This window comes from Panicum virgatum, chromosome 7N, assembly GCF_016808335.1.
Source record: "Panicum virgatum strain AP13 chromosome 7N, P.virgatum_v5, whole genome shotgun sequence".
Classification (NCBI taxonomy): Eukaryota; Viridiplantae; Streptophyta; class Magnoliopsida; order Poales; family Poaceae; genus Panicum; species Panicum virgatum.
The window spans coordinates 41121314-41140742 of NC_053151.1; the positions used below are offsets into that span (position 1 = coordinate 41121314).

The 19429-nt window shown below is 48.3% G+C and overlaps 2 protein-coding genes and 1 long non-coding RNA gene across 3 annotated transcripts; 2 read left to right on the plus strand and 1 right to left on the minus strand.

Annotated features, from left to right (window-relative positions):
• Positions 1–1639: 1639 nt before the first annotated feature.
• On the plus strand, positions 1640–2897 carry LOC120683276. Its single transcript, XM_039965343.1, has one exon. It carries the CDS (start codon positions 1687–1689, stop codon positions 2746–2748), a length of 1062 nt encoding a protein of 353 aa, XP_039821277.1. The 5' UTR covers positions 1640–1686; the 3' UTR covers positions 2749–2897.
• A 3266-nt stretch (positions 2898–6163) lies between these two features.
• LOC120683272 (putative cis-zeatin O-glucosyltransferase) lies at positions 6164–7887 on the plus strand. The gene has a single exon (XM_039965330.1). The coding sequence runs from the start codon at positions 6339–6341 to the stop codon at positions 7722–7724; it is 1386 nt and encodes a 461-aa protein (XP_039821264.1). The 5' UTR covers positions 6164–6338; the 3' UTR covers positions 7725–7887.
• A 6854-nt stretch (positions 7888–14741) lies between these two features.
• Positions 14742–15958, minus strand: LOC120680593. Its single transcript, XR_005677734.1, has 2 exons — positions 15572–15958; positions 14742–15202 (listed from the first exon to the last, which is right to left on the minus strand). It is a non-coding gene; the product is annotated as an uncharacterized LOC120680593 (long non-coding RNA).
• Positions 15959–19429: the final 3471 nt, after the last annotated feature.

Genomic DNA, 19429 nt, shown 5'->3' on the forward strand with positions numbered 1-19429 from the left:
CCCTGAGTGCAAGTAGTAATATCAGGGCTTTTTGAAAGCGTTGGGTATGGAGCTGTTTGACCGTCGTGCAGGAAACTGTTGACAAATTGACATACGCCTGTCAGTATGCGCTCCAAGCTATACGTTGCCAGCAACTTGGCTCAAGATGAAGTTGTTGGCGTAGTGACTAGTGTTGTTGACAGCAATGGGTGGTCTAGTTTAGCTGGGTTGTTGTAACCGTGCCGATGCGCATTAGTATAGTTGATCTACATGCCTCCGCTGGCATCGGCCAATGGCAACGTGCTAAATCATGAGTCCCAACCACAACGCCAAAATCTCAGTGCTAAGAAAAAAAAAACAAATGGCAACAGAGCAAGGTCTCTTTTTTTAGCAAGGTCTTTTGCCAGAAAAAATCAGGCAGATGCCTTGAACTCCACACAAAAACCGATGGTTATGGGCTTGTTATAGCTCATCGCTCACTGTTCGGGAAAAGATCATCGAGAAGCTTCGGCTACCGCGGGCACCTTGGCGTGAAGCCCTCTGAACAAGCGAGCACCGTCCGGCGTCGCGTCTGCTACCCCCCGTCGTCATCTTGCACTTGTGCAGAATTCGCCGTCATGATGCGCCGGTGTGGTGGTGTAGGGCGCAAATCGAGTGCGCAGGCCGGGCGCGCCGGCCCCGCCGTGGCGCCGTGGACCCTTGTCCGCCACTCCTCCCCGCGGTCGCCTGTTGCTACGGGGGATCCGCGCGCGTGTCCCCAGAAAGGCTGGAGCGGAGCTATGCCTGGGCAGAAAACCCGATACCCGATACCCGAATCCGAAAAACCCGAGCCCGAACCCGAAAAGTCCGAACCCGAAAAACCAGAACCCTAATCCGGGTTCCAACCCACGGTACCCGAAATTAATACGGGTAGTTCGGGTATTGGGCCACGGTACCCGAAATACCCGAACAACCCGAAATGATTTGTTTTTTCATCTATGATTTGATTTGTGTGCTTCAAAACTATGTTTATTAATTGTGATATGTGAAGTGTGAACTGTCACGGTTTGGACGTGTGAAGTGTTAGTTAATTTCGTTTGAACTGTCGGTTTAGACGTGTGAACTGGATGTATGGTTGGGTGTATTTGATTTGATTTTATACTGCATATGTGGAGTTCCAGAATTTCGGGTAATTCGGGTAAAACCCGAACCCGAACCCGAATTTTCGGGTACCCGAATTTTCGGGTTCTTCTTTTTCCCAACTGATTTCGGGTATCATTTTTGGAAACCCGAAATTCCTAAAACCCGAACTACCCGACCCGAAAATTTCGGGTAACCCGAATGCCCGGCCCTAAGCGGAGCTAGCAGCCAACCTGCTGCCCGGTCGCAACGACGCAACCCAAGTACTGTAGATGCCAAACGTAACGGAGCAGCAGCAGGAGCCCGTGACCGCGAGTCCGCGACGCACGGGTGGCCGAACGGCACGGCACACGGCTCGCGCTCTCGTGCAGCAGCAGGCCAGCGGCAGCCCGTCGGCGCCCCGCAACGCAGCCCAACTCCGGCCGGCCATCGCGCAACGCAACGCGCACGCCTTCCTCGCGCGCGCGTTCCCAGGTCCCCGGCTGCTGCCTCCACCTATAAAACCCCCCGCGCCTCCGCTCCGCCACTGGACACGGCGAAAAGGCATCGGATTCGGAACAGAACACGCCCGCGGACGCGACGCGCGCGATGGCCGGGTACCGCCGCACCATCTCGTTCCCGGCGCCGAAGCCCGCGGCGGACGCCTTCCTCGCGCTGTCGGCCGCGAGCGACAAGCTGGCCGCGTACCGCGTCCGCTCCGCCAGCCTCCCCTGCCGCTTCCACCCGCTGCTGCTGCAGCTCGACGACGACGTCGCCGCGCTGCGCCTCGTCACCGGCCAGTCGCCGCCCTGCCCGCCCGCGCCCACGGCGTCGGCCGTGTCCGCCGCGGCCTCGCAGGTGGGGCGGGTCCTCGTCTCGCTCTCCGACCTGCTGCGCCACCCGCAGGCGCAGGAGCCGCTGCGCCGCCTCGCGCGGTCGCCGCTCGCGGACCGCCTGCTCGACGACTTCCTCCGCCTCGCCGACGCGCACGACAGCTTCCGCCAGGCGCTCGTCGCGCTCGCGTCGCTCCAGACCGAGACGCGCGCCGCGCTGCGCCGCGGCGACCCCGCCAGGCTCGCGTCCGCGGCGCGCGCCCAGCGGCGCGCCGGGCAGGACCTCCCGCGCCTCGCTGCCTCCGTGCGCGCCGTGGCTGCCAGGGCCCCCGCGCCGCTCCCCGAGGACCTCCCCGCCGACACCGCGGCGCTCGCGGCCGCGGTCGCCGACGCGACCGTCGCCGTGGCATCCGGCTCCGCGGCCGTCTTCTCCGGCCTCTCCTCGCTCTCCAACTCCACGGCCTCCGCCCGCGTCGAGGTCGCCTCCACGCCGTGCTGGGCCACCGCCCCGGCGAAGCTCGCCGGCTCGTCAGACGCGCCGAGAACCAGCCACCACCGCATTTGGTGGGTGGCCGACCTCGTGCGCTGGATGTCGCGCGCCAAGCGGCGGTCCGCCGAGAAGCAGAACGGCGGGGGCGACGAGGACGAGTCCTCCACCGCGCACCTCCGGCCCGAGGCCCGCATGAAGCCCGAGGAGCGGGCGCGGAAGGCTGCACTCGAGCTCCACGAGAACTTGGAGCGCTGCATCGCCAGCGTCGACGCCAGCGGCGAGAAGGTGTTCCGAGCACTGGTCAACAGCAGAGTGTCCTTGCTCAACATCCTGAGCCCGAGTTTCTGATGCCCGAACAATTTGAATTCAAATTTCAGATTTTTTATGTTTATCTTGCATGTTTGGACAAAATCTGTACATATAGGAAAAATCATCCTGGAGGCTGGAGTCAATCTGTTCGTTCATTAGCATCTATCAAGAGATATGGAACCAGGCGTCTTGTTCTTGCCAACAACCGATCGCATCCTGAAGCAGCATTCTTCCTCAAAGTCTACGCAGACAGAATATGCTTAGTGCTGCCGGCGGCGAATCCGCTGAAGAATTTGATCGCCCATCCATGGCTCGCAGCGGCGGAAGAAGAAAATCCTGACCAATTGCTACCCCTGTTCCTGATTAAAATGGTGCAGGTTGCCTACAGGCTACGGCTGAACCAAAGTACAATACCAAATTTGAATCTGATCCATATTCTAGATAAAGAAAGAATTCTACATCCATTCATCGCATGGCAGTGCTACTCTTCCTTCAAAAAAGGAAAAAAAATCGGAGTCTGCAAGGAGTAGTACAGTGTATCATCCAATCCATTGGTGCCCTCGTGTTGCCCTGCGCCCCTGTCACCTGAATGTTACTGTCGTCTTTGGGCTATTCTAGTATTCGGCTGCTGCCATCACAAGCCGTCAAGCAAGTCGAGGCCACAGGAATGGTGGGGATCATGTCTCCGATTATCACGAGTGAAACACTGTGTTCGCCAGCTAGCTCCAGTCTAATAGTATTTTCCTCTCACACTACTCCAGCCACCAGCTCCAGGTCCAGCTAGCCCAATAGTATTTTTCTCTCACACCATTCCCGCTCCAGTCTCCAGCTTCAGCCTGACGAACGCAGTGATTTATATGATTTGAAAGCAGGGTGAAACCTTTTCAAAAAAAATCGCGAGTTAAACAATTACCTTTTTTCTTTCCGAGCTCGCCTTCGCAGGGCACCTGTGAATGAACGGGCAGCAGGTCACGTGCTGTCGGGGCCCCGGCTCGTGTCACCTCTGCCCCTTGCCGGAGACATGCTTCTCTGGTGACGGTTGTGCGCTTGCGAGGAACATAGCTGGACTGGACGCCTGCGGCCTGCGCCCTGCGCAGGGCCGGCGGCTCGATCGACGGACAGCTCCAGCCCTCCAGCTCCGACCTCTCTGGTGCGCGGCGTGCCCTGCGTGCGTTCGGTGATGAGTCGGTGGCCGGCGGCTCGATCGACGGACAGCTCCAGCCCTCCAGCTCCGACCTCTCTGGTGCGCGGCGTGCCCTGCGTGCGTTCGGTGATGAGTCGGTGAGGATTCCTGCCTGATTCCTCCTCGCCTTTTCTGCTTGCCCTTCCCTACCACGCCGCGCCGGTCTCAGAACGACCTCAAAGAGGGTGCTCCTCCTCCCCCGCTTCGTTTCTGGCGACGAGCGTCATGTGCATCGCGCACTGCGCATTGTGGGATTTGTCAGTCGTCATGTGATAGACTGCGTGCAACGACGTGGGCGGGAGAAAGAGAGAGAGATGCCAGGCTCCCATGGCATCATGATTCATGTCGATGGAAGAGCGCATCCATCTGGCCAAGCAGCTCAGCTTCCTTCAAATTTTTAAACTGATTTAAACTTTTCTTTTTCGAAACAAAGTTTTTTGCACCTTCACGAAGTGTAACTGATTATTCACCTGCGATTTCAGTTTGGAACTTTGACGAATCGCAACATTGGTTTTGAAATCAGGACCTACGAACCGGTCAGACTGACAGTACCATGGCCGGCAGTACCGTTGCATTCTTGCAACGACGACCTGCTTGCTGGAGGCTGGAGCTGGACGCGGTTTCGCACGAGGCATCAGTGCGTCGCACGTTATGGTACACGCTTATTAGCTGACCGGCCAGGCTCGCTACGCCACAGATCAGTTCAACTCCTCCCCACCCCCATGTAGAGAACAGATCGGAACGTCGCAACGGCACATGCGGCCGGGGCGACCGACCGGGCTCTCTTTGTTTATGCCGGGCGAAGCTAGGGCTAGCGTCGTCGGCGACGTCGCCGCCCTGGCACGGGGCGACGGGCGACGGGCGAATATGAAACGGGGGCGCGCGCAGGGCTTGGCTGGTTGGTGCCCGACAGGGCTGCTCCCCAGTCCCCCCCGGGCCCCGCTGGATGTGGACTCGTTAGCTCTGTTCTACGTCGATCTGCAGAGGCAGCAGAGCGCTTCGCTTGGCTGGTCTCTCGTCTTGTGCCCTACTGCTCTCTGCGCGGTCAGCCTCCTGGGCTCCTGCCTGGCTCTGCCTGCTGTCGGGGCGCTGCCGTGTCGGCCGGGGGTGGTGCTAATGGAGTAATGGGTACGGGGGATGCGACGACGGCAACACTGGGCTACATCGCAAATGAGACGACGGCCACACTGGGTTACATTGCAAATGAGTTTGGGGTCAATTCTATAAGGCCCGGATTGGATTGACTAGTGTTTCTTCTGAAGCCCATTTGGAACTTCAACTGGCACGACCATGTTGGGCTCCAGTCCACCTTCCCGCTCGCCCAATGCAGATGTGTTGGAGGGCATGCAGATGTTCAAGCTCTACCGGCGAGGCGAGCATCTCTCTCTTCTCTCTGTTCTAGACCTAGATCTTAATGTACTATGTAAAGAAAAGAGGAAACCCCGTTCGATCTGTGCGCCGCGTGATCTTGGTGATCCAACAGATAGAGCTTTCGAGCATGTGTCCTGCACGAGCGAACTGTTGCTTGTTGCTCCTGTGCTATGAAGTACGAACTATTGCTTGTTGCTCCTGCATAGAGCGAACTGTTGCTTGTTGCTCCTGCATAGAGCCTTCAATTCGGACCATGCTTCACCAACTATTGCTTGTTGCTCCTGTGCTATGAAGTACGAACGAACTGTTACGAGCGCTGAGCACTTATTGAGGTGAGCATCGATTTGTCTTGGGTGGTTGTTGGGTGCTGTCGTGCTGAAGGATCACACGAGAGTACCATCAGGGATTCATTTGAAGCAGCATAGCGAAGTATGATTTCGCTCGGGCACAGCAGGAGATTGCGGTGTTCCGCTGCATGAAAATGTTGGTTCAGAACGCTAGAACCATGGTCCTAGAGTTGTGTAACGTACAGGCCCAACCTAGTCGGTCCAATCCATACTTTCATATGAACTAGTATTAATAAAAAAAAGACTGAGCTTAGCATGCGTGTTCCACTTCCACCGAGTGCAGTAACTTCCACGACAGCTGCAGCTGGGCGGGCTAGTAGGCAGCCAGACAATTCATTTCGCCTTGAATAAGTATTATGGTGGGCTAAAAGAAGACTAAATACTGAGGTGGAGAAGAGAGAAGAAGAGAGAGAAAGTGGGTTGTTAGTTTATAGACAGTTTCGACACAAGAAAGATATTTTGTAAGATAGATAAGTGGGTGATGTATTTATGATGAAAAACTAAATCATTATACAAATAGATTGAGAGATGAACGGTAAAGTTTCCTACAGCCAGCGTAAGGCTAAATCATTAGCCTCGCTCATGGCACGGGAGACGCTGGCGAGTGACCACTTTCTGCCATGATGAGAAGAAAACGAGCAAACTCTTCTTCCACGTCAAGCGCGAACCATTCAGCGCAAGCCACAGCCAATCCATCTATCTAGCTAGAGAAATCCCGGCCCGCCTCCATGGAATCCGTCGCCGTCGTGTCGGTGCCGTTCCCGGCGCAGGGCCACCTGAACCAGCTCCTGCACCTGTCGTTGCAGCTCGCGGCGCGGGGGCTGCCCGTGCACTACGCGGCGCCGGCGGAGCACGTCCGCCAGGCCCGCGCGCGCGTGCACGGCTGGGGCGACGACGCGCTCCGCCGCGTCCAGTTCCACGAGCTCGCCATCTCCGAGTACGTCTCGCCGCCGCCGGATCCCGCCGCGGGCTCGCCCTTCCCGTCGCACCTCATACCCCTGTGGGAGGCCTTCACCGCCAGCGCGCCCGCCCCGGTCGCGGCGCTCCTCCAAGAGGCCTCCGCCTCCCACCGTCGCGTCGTGGTCCTGTACGACCTCGTCAACGGCTTCGTCGCCGAAGAGGCTGCGCGGTTGCCCAACGGAGAGGGGTACGCGCTGCACTGCTCCGCCGTCTCGGCCATCGTCGGGCAGGTGGAAGAAGGGGGCAGGCTTCTGCGCGAGCGCGGGCTCGAGTACCTCCCCATCGACCCCTACCTGACGGAGGAGTTCATGGAGTACCTCCACAAACGGACGAGGACGGAGCAATCCATGGTTGTCGGCGCCGGCTTGCTCGCCAACTCGTGCCGCGCGCTCGAGGGCGATTTCATCGATTTTCTAGCCCAGCAAATGGCGGCCGGCGGCAAGAAGTTGTTCGCCATCGGGCCGTTAAACCCGCTGCTGGACGCGGGCGCGCCCGAGCAGAGCAGCAGAAGCCGGCACGGGTGCCTCCGATGGCTCAACGAACAGCCGCCGGCATCCGTGCTCTACGTGTCGTTTGGCTCCATGTCCTCGCTGCGCGGCGAACAAATCGAAGAGCTCGCGGCGGCGCTGCGCGGCAGCAACCAGCGCTTCATCTGGGTCCTCCGCGACGCCGACCGTGCCAACGTGTTCGCGGACGATGGCGAGAGCCGGCACGCCAGGCTGCTCGCCGAGTTCACCAAGCAGATCGATGGCAGAGGGTTGGTGATCACCGGGTGGGCGCCGCAGCTGGATATCCTGGCTCACCCTGTCACGGCGGCGTTTGTGAGCCACTGCGGGTGGAACTCGACGATGGAGAGCATCAGCCACGGGAAGCCCATCCTGGCGTGGCCCATGCACTCCGACCAGCCCTGGGACGCGGAGCTCGTGTGCAAGTACCTCAAGACCGGCTTCCTGGTGAGGCCATGGGAGAAGCACGCCGAGGTGATTCCGGCGGCGACCATACAGCAGGTGATCGAGAGGATGATGGTCTCTGAGGAAGGGTTCGCGGTGCGGCAGCGTGCAGTGGCGCTCGGTGAGGCCGTCCGTGCGTCCGCGGTTGCGGGCGGGTCATCCCAAAATGACCTTGAGGACTTCATTGCTCACATCACAAGGTAAGAGGTCCAAGAATGCAGGACCAATTGGTGTATCAATCTGAATTTCAGTTCTATTTTCTTCCCGAAAAGAAGCTGTATTGTGTTTTCTACAAGTGGTTAGTAGGAAAAAAAATGGATTGTACCGAATAAAATTGAGCTCCCGGGACCCGGTTTCAAACAAGCAAGTAGCAGTAGACTATTGTTCCTACCGGATAGCGCGCGAGGGTGACAACGGAAATGTGTGCGTCAGTGTGTTACAGCACCGCTAACTGTCAATCCAGCGTGGCGGACGAACAAAAGTGGCAATCGTTAACGGCGGCAACAATCGTGGCTTTACTTTCTACTACTACTACGACGACGACGACGAAATCAAACATTACCCGCAGTCCCAAACGTATAGATTGGTGCTCTAGTAGTCCAGTTTCACCAAGTAGAGAATTTTATCAGAAAAAGGGGGGAAAGTTCACTTTGCACCTTTGAACTATCACAAAAGTCTGATTTTCAACTTTTAACTACAAAATCGGATAACAAAAATCATCCAACTGTTGAAACCGGACAAATTTGACCCTTTAGATGATTTTGAAGGTGATTTTCTATTTTGTGAAATTTAAAAATATTTAAATTTAAACTAAAAAATATAAGTAATTCATATTAAATAAAAGAAGTACAAAATGGGTATGAAATGTTTTCTAAAAATGTAACCTATATATTAGTACGATACTTTTCAGTTATTCAGATCCCTTTTTTATTTTCATAATACTTAGTTGCTTGTAATTTTGTTTATTGTTTTTAAATAATAAATAGGTTACATTTTAAGAAAAAAATTGGTACTAGTTTCATATTTTTTTCTGATTCAAAATGAGTTGTTTTGATTTTTTTAAAGCTAATTAGAATTTTTATTTATTTTTTTATTAAAAATACAAAACCATCTTGGAAACCACCCCAAGAGTCAATTTTGCCTGGTTTTAACAGTTAGATGGCTTATGTATCCGGTTTTATAGTTAAAGGTTGAAAATCGGACTTCCGTGATAGTTCGAGGGTGTAATTTGAAGCATCACACACACACCCCACCACAAGTCGCTCTTGCCTGAAACCGGAGCAACCGTAGTATTTTCAACAACTATCCTCGAAGAGTTACGCTGGCTACTCATCAAGTAGCAGCCGAGGGACACCTGCAAAGCTCCGTGTCAAGTTCGGATTTGTGAAGCCCACAATAACTTTCCTGCAGGAGCGGAACTGCGCTGTGTTTCTGCAATGATTGGCTGGCCATGAGATGCCATTTCCTCCGTGCAACGGAATGGTTGCTTTTTTTAAATTACACGGCAGACACTCATGACGATCAGACAGCATTGGCTTCGGATGATTCACATGAAGTCCTATCCATTCCCATCTAATGGTTGCCAACAATTGACAGCATATCGTTCCAGATGTTGGTTCCGACCAGGCAAGAATTAGCAATGTACTGTTAGCCAATTACTCCCTCCACCAAGTTGTAATTCGTTCGATTTTTTTGACTCCAAATTTGACGTCTCGCCTTTTACAAAAAAAAATTGTGCAAAATAACACTTCTTTTATTACAGTTTGCTTTATTAATAATTTATTAATAAAAGTTCTTCAAGAATGATTTAAATTTGACTATATTAGCCCAAATTTTTTTAATAAGACGAGTGGTCAAACTTGGAGTTAAAAAAATCAAACAAATTATAATTTGAAACGGAGTGAGCACGTCTACCGCCGACATAGATTAAACTAGCTACTTAGATGTACTCCCTCCATCCAAACGAAAAAAACAAATCATCTTAGAAATTTTAGGACAAATCAACGAGAAGATAAAATGATCGTGTTTGCCCCTATTTATTACCTATGTTTAACACAAATTGATTTTTACATGGACATGCACTTTCTAAGGTAAGATGGCTTGTATTTTTTTTGGGACATTTTGAATCTTAAAGTGACTTTTTTGGATGGAGGGAGTACGTATAGATGGAGTGCCCATTCGACTGTCAAATAATCCAGCTTCGCTTCTTTTTCTACACCCATCACCCTACAATGTGGCTATATTTAGATTTGTTCTAAATCAAAGCATTTTAATTTTATACTATAAATAACAAAAAAAATATAAATATTTTTTTAATATAAAAATAATTCTGATGAATTCATCATGAAAAACAGTTATCATAATATATTTTTTGATTTGAAATAAATTATTTTTGTAGCTAGATTTAAAATATTTGATTCAGAATAAAGCTAAATATAGCTATATTTAAGTAGTGATTAACTTTCTTTCCGTTATTTAGGAGGTATAAGTAAAACTCTGAAACTGAAACTATGCACGCAGCTACCACAGTACCACTGCCTTTTTTTTAGAAAAAAATGCCTCACGTGTTTCACGTGGTTGGTTGGTGGCGTGTCCGCAGCTACCACAGTACCACTGCCTTTTTTTTTAGAAAAAAAATGCCTCACGTGTTTCACGTGGTTGGTTGGTGGCGTGTCCAAAGTAGCTGCAAGAGACGCGTCCAGCCACAGTATTTATTCCTTGGAAAAAAAATCCTATTAACTACCATCAAGTATAGTCAAAGCCTGAATGACCCATAAACTATAATTTAGTTCAATTTACCACTTAAAAGTATGCAATTTAGTCCATTTTACCCATATCTACAATTTGTGTTTTTTTGTTTTTCTATACACAAGTTGAATTTTAATTTCAAATTTTACAAGGCAATAGTGGACATCACAATACATATTAAAAAAAGTTGTTATAATTTTTTATTATTATTTTTCATATAATTTTGTACTTCAATAATTAATTTATTATTAAATATCCTAACCTATCACACCAATGATAAAAAATTATTTTTCTAAGGTGTATTATGATGTGTACTATGTCTTGTAAAATTTTAACTTAAATATCCACCTATGCATGAAGAATAAATTATATTAGGACGTAATTTGAACTAAATAGTATAATTTGGAGTGTAAAATGAACCAAACGATATTGAAAGGTAGGGCTCATGATACTTTCCAACATCGAAGCTGAATACTATGATATTTCGATGTCAATTACAAAGACTAAATATAAGCTAATCATTAAACTAACTGCATAAGCTTAGAGCTTATGATATTTCGATGTCAATTACAAAGACTAAATATAAGCTAATCATTAAACTAACTGCATAAGCTTAGAGCTTATTCACGAGATGAATCTACTAAGTCTAATTAATTTATAATTAACATATGTTTTCGGTAGCATCGTAAGACTAATCACGTACTAATTAGCATCAAACGTTCGGTGTGACAGATTTAAATAAAACATTGAAAGGTAGGTCGAAGCATCGTTGTTCTGTTTCAGTGAGGTGACCCCGGTTACTGTGGATGCCCTGAATGACCGTGTCCGGCTGTTCGGCTGGTGCTCCAGCGCTACAGTATTTTTTCTCACATCATTCTAGCTTTAGCTTCAGCCAAGTAATAGTGTTTTTCTCTCACACCATTCCAGCAGTGATTGTCCATGACAATTCAAGAGCGTCCATGTCCGCGTAGTCACATGCTCAACGACAAAAACATTAATTGTCTGACAGTCTGAGGGTGGCAACACAAGCACAACTACTACTCGAGAGAAATTTCAAAAATCTCCTTTAGAAGCTGGGGCGGATCTATACGGGAGGCTAAGGCCCCGTTTGTTTGAGCTTCACCAAAGCAGTACAAAAATAGCTTGGTTCCTCCTATAAATCTCCTGGAGCGGCTCTACTGAAATCACCGATTGGCGCGACTCCGGCTTCTCCGGTGCGGAAGCGAGGTGTGGAGCTGGAGGTGCGGAAGCGAGGTGTGGAGCTGGAGTCAGAGCTCAAATAAATGGGCCCTAAGAAGAATCAAGCTCTTCTATCAACATAAGATCCCTGAATACTCTCTAAATTTTTCCTCTATTTTTAGATAAAAGAATAAATAGAAAGCAGAAGGAAGAAGAAGAAGGATGAGCTCCCGCAGCAAGATTCACTAGTCGCCAGTAGCGCCGTTCTCACATATTACTATTCAAGCAAGAATCTAGTACAAAACGTCTAATGTTAGCCTAAATATTAAACGGGAAACGGTCAGTCATTCATCGTTTAGCAAATAGTCGGAATACACGACTATTTAAACGGCTTTTTAAACAGTCGAAACGGTTTTACACAGCTTTCCACCGCTAATCGACCTACACGACTATTTGTCATGTAGCGTTTACACGCAGTATAAACGGTGTAATATAAACGGGTGTAGGCGAACAGTCGATTGGGGCCGCAACCAACCATCGATTGGGGCTGCGCCGGTGTCACTATCAACCGGACACCAAGGATGAGGAGCCACCAGGTGCCGGTCTTTCGACGGTATGGGCTACATCTGCTTGGGCTGAAAATTGCGGTCATGAACGTTGCAGACCGAATTTTGGGCTTCAAGGTGTGTCATATTGGGCTCCTTTCAAACAAGTGCGAGCCCAATTATCTTGAATTGTTCGGCTTGTTTGACTCCCAACTTTTTCTTCATTCTGAAGCACAAAACACGATTTTATGTTCAAACCAATTCACAATCTTATGTTTCAAAATAAAATCACAATCTTATATGAAATATTTTTCTTGTCGGATCATCAGTAAGAGGAGATTGTATTCGACAGAAGAAATTCATGAGCTCGTCTTGAACCCTTTTCTGGCTTTCTGCCACTACAACCTGCAGCGTAGAAAGCAGGGAACAACTACACTACGTACTGGTCACAAAACCGGGGGTAAATGAGATTCAAATGATTCACGAAGTGGAGAGCAGAAATTGTTCTCTCACGCAGCCCTGCCCCTGGTCTGGGATGGAGCTCCATTTACAGACCTGGTTCAGAGGCACCGAGGCAGCTAGATCTTAGCAAGATTGAGTGGTTGAAGGTTCTTTAATAATATAGTTACGGGCATCCGATGCTCCACCCAAAGCTCCAGCAGGCCACAGAGGCACAGAACCTCTCCACGATCCCAATCACTCTGTTCGCTGTGCTGGTGCTGGAGGTTGCTACTGGAGTGGTGTGAGAGAAAAACACTATTGGTTGGCTGATGGCTGGAGACTGCTACTGAAGTGGTGTGAGAGAAAAATACTGTTGACTGGCTGGAGGAGCAGCGCAGCGAACCGGGTGAATGGTTATCCTGAACCCCCTGATTATGCAGTGGGCCAAGACCAGTATCATCATGGCCTTGCAGTTCTGCCTTCCCTGATGGCGGTGAAGTCTGACGGCCAGCGCGCATCATTTTTTCTGCTCCAGTGCAAATCGTTCTTTTTCTGCCCAGTAGTCCCTTGCTTTGGCTTCAGAGAATCTCTGAAAGTTGATCCGGTCAGCCTGCGGCCACACCACGCATATGCGTAAATGATGACCCATCGCCGCAGAAGCTTGCGTGCGTTTTCAGTACAAGCTTGCAGATCTTCTTTGCTCCAGGTTGCATTGTGCTCTTTCACTGGTTTAGTTTTGGATCATTTCTAAGCAAGCACTATTTGCAGCAAGAATCCTTGTACATGTGATTGCCTATCCCTGTGCTGGGCTGTCGGTTGCCAGCGTCACGTGCTTGTCCGGAGCTGTCATTTTTACTCGCTGCGGTGTGGGGTGAGCGCATCGAAATCGACCGTGTCGCTCAGGATAGCTTGGAGAGGAAGCCGACGATGCACCTGTTCCTCGTAAATAATGACTTACCCGTGCCAATTCCTCTGCAGTGCTCAAACAACGGGGTGTTTAGTTGGTGAAAAAAATTGGATTTGGGTACTGTATGTTTCGTTGTTACTTAACAATTAATATCCAATCATGAATTAATTAATATCATTAGATTCATCTCGTATGAATCAGTTAAATTATATAATTAGTTATTTTTTCCAACTGCATTTAATGCTTTATGCATGTATTTGAATACTTGATTTGACAGCTATTGTGCAAACAGAATTGAGAACTAAACGCTGCCAAACGTGCAGAAAAAATGGTTGCGAGCACGAACAGATGCAGATCTGAGCTCCAGCAGCACACAGCACGGCAGCATCTAAGGGTGTGTTTAGTTGGTTAAAAAGTTTGGATTTTGGTACTGTAGCATATTTCGTTGTTACTTGATAAATAATATCCAATTATAAATTAATTAGACTTAAAAGATTCAGCTCGTGCTAATCAGTTAGACTGTATAATTAGTTATTTTTCTCAACTGCATTTAATGCTCTATGCATATGTCCGAAAATTCGATGTGACGAGTACTGTGCAAAATTTTTTGAGAACTAAACAGGGCATAATGCAGAAATGTTTTACCTATGGCGCCACTCCTTTCGCACAGTACGAGCAGACAGACCCGAAAAGGGAACGGCTGCTGCGGCAAATGAGCAGAAATCTGCGGCGAAAGCTTGGCACAGGATTGAAGATTGAGGGTCTTGTTCGAGCATGTGGCCTGCACGAAGTATTGCTTGCTGATCCTATGCTATGAAGTACTAGGGATGGTTGGCGCGCTAATGCCGCGCCCGTAGGGAAGACGTGTAAGGACTATGCTATTATTTATCAGTGTTAGCATAGTATAATAAATTATTGGCGCCTTTATGGCTGCAGTACAACAGTACAAACTATAAAGGCAACGAATAATGTTGGCGCATGCAGGGTTGTAGAATTGGACCTGTTTGAATTGCCTAAATTAGGTGCTAAATTTCAAATTTTTTGGATCTTGACTAAAGGTTAGCTCATCCCATTGGGATTCTTGTTAAGAGACGCTAGTGCTAAAGTTTAGTATTTTTTAGATATTAACCTGGATCCAAACAACCTCGTATAAATAGGATGTAGGTCTGAATAAAGAAAAATATGTGGACTAAGGGTCTATTTGGAGGATCTAAAGTGTTAAACTTTAGCACATATTAACACTCATGCACATATTAAAGTTGAGTGTTGGCTAAAGTTTTGCTCATCCGCCACCGTTTGGAGAAGCTAGTGCTAAAGTTTAGCACTTTCACCTATTAGCATTTGGATCCAAATAAAATCTAAGTTGGTACCTGGGAATTTAGTATTTGCGAAGCACATGCATAGAAAAAATGTATTTCAGAAATCGAAACAAACAATAGCAGCATACATCTACCCTCGTCCGTCACTGCAGGTCCGCAAAGAGCAGGGGACGGCAAGAGTGATGTTGAGCGACGAAAGAGGGAAATTTTAGCGAGGCAAGAACGGCGCCATGAAGCCTCCACGTGTGATGCGCATATGACCGGTTAGGCCCACGAATGACGGCGCCACGAAGCCTCCACGTGTGATGCGCGTATGACCGGCGCGATAGCACAGGCAAAATAGCTCAGGCTCTCGTTGGCCTCCGTTTGGTTCACCGAGAATGAACGCCGCGCCTGTACTGCACTCGCGCATTTTGCACACTAATATCCTCTCCCGCTGTTTTGATTGGCAAACAACCTGGTAGGGATCATGCTCACATGTACGTTCGCATTAGTTTGTTTCAGTCGCGAAATATTGGTTCGTACTTCATTTTCCTTTGCTCTCTGCAAGAATGAAAAAGATTCAAATTTATTGTTCTAAGCAATACCAGGTGCAATAAAAATAACTGTTTTTTTTACACAAAACAGGGCTAGAGTTGTAAGGAAAAAAAAATAGCCATACACCCTAAATCTTTTTCTTTAAAAAATCTACCTTTCCTAGTATAAAATACTGCAAGTGGCACTATATTTACAGCTTTACACCAAACATTCTGACAATTTTCTTATAAAAAAGAAACCATTTTGACAATTTGGCTTTCATTATTTTACATAAGCAACATCTGGCCATACAGGAAAGAAAATTCGCATTCTAAAAAGAACAGATTGAATCTCATTTGCAGAATTAAACAAGATCACTTATAATGTTCCTGCAACCTTTTTGTTCCTGTCACAAGTAGCAGTTGGAGGCGTGGATATTAAGATTTCCTCCTGTTGCCTTGCCTCCCCATTCCACCGGCACATCGCTGCCTCCAAATCCGGTCAATCTAGAGGAGCAAATGTGAGTGCACGAAAGGTATTGTGACACGGAGAAGGAAGCCAGATCCTACAAAGAAAATACAAAGAAACCAGACTGTACTAATAAAAAGAAAATGCAAAAGAAAGTAACCAGACCATACAAAGAAGATATAAAGGGAGAGAAGAAGTAGAGGAGAAAAAGAGAAATAGCATGGTCTGCAGTCTGCACGGCATAGCACCATGTTCTGACGGAACAATATCAGAATCTGGTGATTCAGCACCATGTTCTTACTCAGCGGCAGCGTGTAGTACCTCACACACCAGTTAGCCATAGAGGAGGCCTCCATCAGTGACCGCAGAGGTGAGAGCCGCTAGCCACGAGGTGCATCGAACAGAAAATGGGGAACGAAGGTTGGATGCCATGGTGGTCGAAGCCGGTCATGAAGAATGAAGCCACGGTGTAGTGGTGGCCGAGAGCAGCAGCTCCAGGCCAAGGGGGTGGCTTCGGTAAGGCCAACCGCTTACCAAGGAAGGTGGAGAACAGTGACAGGCTAACAGCATCAACGAAGGCAGCAGCCGACTGGAGAGGGAAATGTTAGAGAGGCACCGACGACGCACGTGTCGTCCCTATGCGGGAGCGCGTCAAATGGAGATAAGAATCAGACGTGGCGTGATAGAACTGGGCAAACAGCTGAGAAGCTCCCATAGATCTCCTTTGGTTCAGCGATATGGATCTACATATTGAGGACTTGAGGTGAGCATCGGCTTGTCTTGGGTGCTGCCGTGCTGGAGGTGGAGGATCACACGATCGAAGCAGCGTAGTATGATTTCGCTGGGGCACAGCAGGAGAATGCGTCGTTCCGCTCCATGAAAATGTTGGTTCAGGGTGCAATGATACTGGTGTGCATAAGCATCCGGCATTTGATGTGCCATGGTTTCACACTTAAACTTGTTAGGGAATAAGTTAACTTGATCACTTCACCTATTTAAATTGACTACTTACCTCCCCGATCAATCCTTCCCTGTCCACTGTCCAAATCCGTGTACATAACCCTATTACTGGGTCTTTCCAAATGATTTTGCCTGGCGCTACGCATGGAAGGTGACATGGCAATAATAATATACAACCACATTGTTTCTCTGCTTGAGAGTTGAGAGACGCCACAATGTTAGTAATGCTACTGCAAGGGATTGTTTTAGATGGTTTGGATAGTTGGGAGGTCGAATAACTAACTGGTCTCTCGTGTAAGAGGGCCGGGTTAAGTAGTCAACGACTTGGTGTGAGCCAGTGGGCCTGTTCCAAGCTAGTACGATCTTGACGTGCGCGGGCGTATATACATATGGGCGTATCTGAGGTGTATCTAGGCCGATAGATGTAAATGGTAAGTTTCGGTGATTAATGACAACCATATGTGACTAACGTGTGTTTTGAAGAAAAAATTATTGTCTAATTTCGTCTCATATGAAATGTGAAAAGAGACCCCTCAATTCGGAACAATCATGCGTGCCAAGAACTCAATTTCAAAGATTAAGGACCTTTCTAGTCTCAAGTGTCACAAGGAGATGAAGGACACTTGATTTAGATAGGGTTTATAGTTTTAGTTCTTGACCGTACTATTAAGAGGGGTTCATGAGTTAGTAGCTTGATCAAAATTAAGTTGGCCTTAGAAATCTTGCACACTCGCTCAAAAACAGCTCAAGATGGTCAGTAGAAGTTAACACAACACTTGGAAGAAGAAACAATCGAAGTTACTTTGAAATCCAAGTCAATCCAGCTGAAAACCAGAAAAAACAGCAGCACCGGTTGAACCGGTGCCCTAGAGTCGGAGCATCCGATGCTTGGCGGAAGGACCGATGCCCTATCGGTCTATCTTCTCTGGATGAAGGCACAAATCAAGTCTAGCACCGGTTGAACCGATGGTCAGAAAAGTAAGCACCGGTGCAATGGAAGTTCTTTGTTCCAGAGAGCATGTTTTGGTGGACTTCAACTTCTCTTCAGCACCGGTTGAACCGACGCTTCGGAATCAAAGCACCGGTGCATTGAACATCCTATGTTCCAGAGAGCTTGTTTGAATTAATCAGTGAACCTCTTCAGCACCGGTTGAACCGATGCCCCTACGGAGCATGCACCAGTGCATTAAAGCAAGCCTGGACACTGTGTCAGAACTCCAACGGCTACAATTTGGACACAGAGAGACCGGTTGAACCGACGCCTCAAAACAGACACCCATCGGTTCTTCCGGTGCTCACGGTTTTTCTGCAGTGGACCTCCAACGGCTATGTAACTTCTTCCACTCTATATAAGGGCACCCCATGGCTCATTTCAGTTGCCTTTGACACCCTGAATACTTGACGCCACCTTTGAGAAGAAGAGAAAGTGCTTTGAGCAAACAAGAGAAGATCTAGCAATTCATTTGTGCTTCAACCTTGAAGAATCCATCCTTTGCAAGTGTAGCAAGTGTGCTTGAGCTAGGGCCAACTGAGTGTAGGTCAGGTGAAGGCTTAGGAGCTTGTTACTCTTGGTGTTTGACGGCACCTAGCCGGTCTTGGTGATCGGGAGGTTCTTGGTGAGCTCTTGGTGTTTGTGGGAGCCCCAAGACTAGAAGATTATATACGGTGTGAAGCTCGCCGTTCCGGAGATGGAGAAAGAGCATTCTTAGTGATCACTTGCTCCTTGGTGAAGCAAGAGAGCTATACCCTTGTGTGGGTGCTCCAACGTGGATTAGGGGGGAGCGTCAACTCCTCGATACCACGGGAAAAAATCCGGTTGTCTCGTGTCTCTCACTTTTATTTCAAGCAATTAAATCCTTTTGTTGTTACTCTTGTCTTTGATTGCTTGTAGTTTGACTAGGACAACTTACATGGTAGTGTGATCTTTTGCTTAGGTTGTGATCTTGCTAGTGTGATATCTTTTAAGCAACATGATCATGATAGTGTGTTTACCTACCTAAGGACCTTGTGCTAGCATGCTCTAGTGACTAGGTTTCAAATTTATAGATTAGGCAATACTAGTCTAGATTAAGGACTAGATAGAAATTTGAAAAAGTCACAATTCAACCCCCCCTTCTTGGGCCATGATCCTTACAATTGGTATCAGAGCAAGGGCTCTCTTTTTAGGCTTAAAATCCTAGAGTATGGCCGGGGGAATTGGTGGTCCACCCAAGCTCGATGGGAGACACTATGCTTATTGGAAAGCTCGCATGGCGGGTTACCTTGAGGCTATTAATCCCATGGCTTGGGCGGTCACGGAAAAACCTATTGTTGGTCCGTGGAATGAAGATCATGTCAAATATGGTGCTAGAGCAAAGAATGCTTTGTTTGATGCTCTTAGTGAGGAGATCTTTGCTCGTGTTCACAGCAAAAAGACCGCTCATGAAATTTGGGAAGCACTTGAAGCCATTTATGTAGGTTCTAAAAAGCTTCGTGAAGAAAAATATCAAGTGCTTAAGGAAAAACTAAATGAATTCAAAATGCTTCCAAATGAATTGGTTGAACAAATGTATGCTTGATTGAATGTGCTTATTGAGGACATTAACGCTCTTGATATTTCTCCTTTGTCTACTAGTGATATCATCCGGAAGATTCTACATTGTCTACACAAGCCCAAGTACAACATCGTCACCTCATTGCTCTATGAGGAGGATCTTGAAACACTTGATGTGAGTGATGTTGTTGGGAAGATTCGGTCTCATGAGATGTTCCTCTTGGGAGAAGTTGATCCACCGCAAGACAAGAGAGATCTTGCACTCAAAGCTAAAAGTGATCATAAGTCCAAGA

Bases quoted from the DNA above. Each gene is read 5' to 3' on its own strand.
- LOC120683272 (XM_039965330.1), top strand. From the start codon at position 6,339: ATGGAATCCGTCGCCGTCGTGTCGGTGCCGTTCCCGGCGCAGGGCCAC.
- LOC120683276 (XM_039965343.1), top strand. From the start codon at position 1,687: ATGGCCGGGTACCGCCGCACCATCTCGTTCCCGGCGCCGAAGCCCGCG.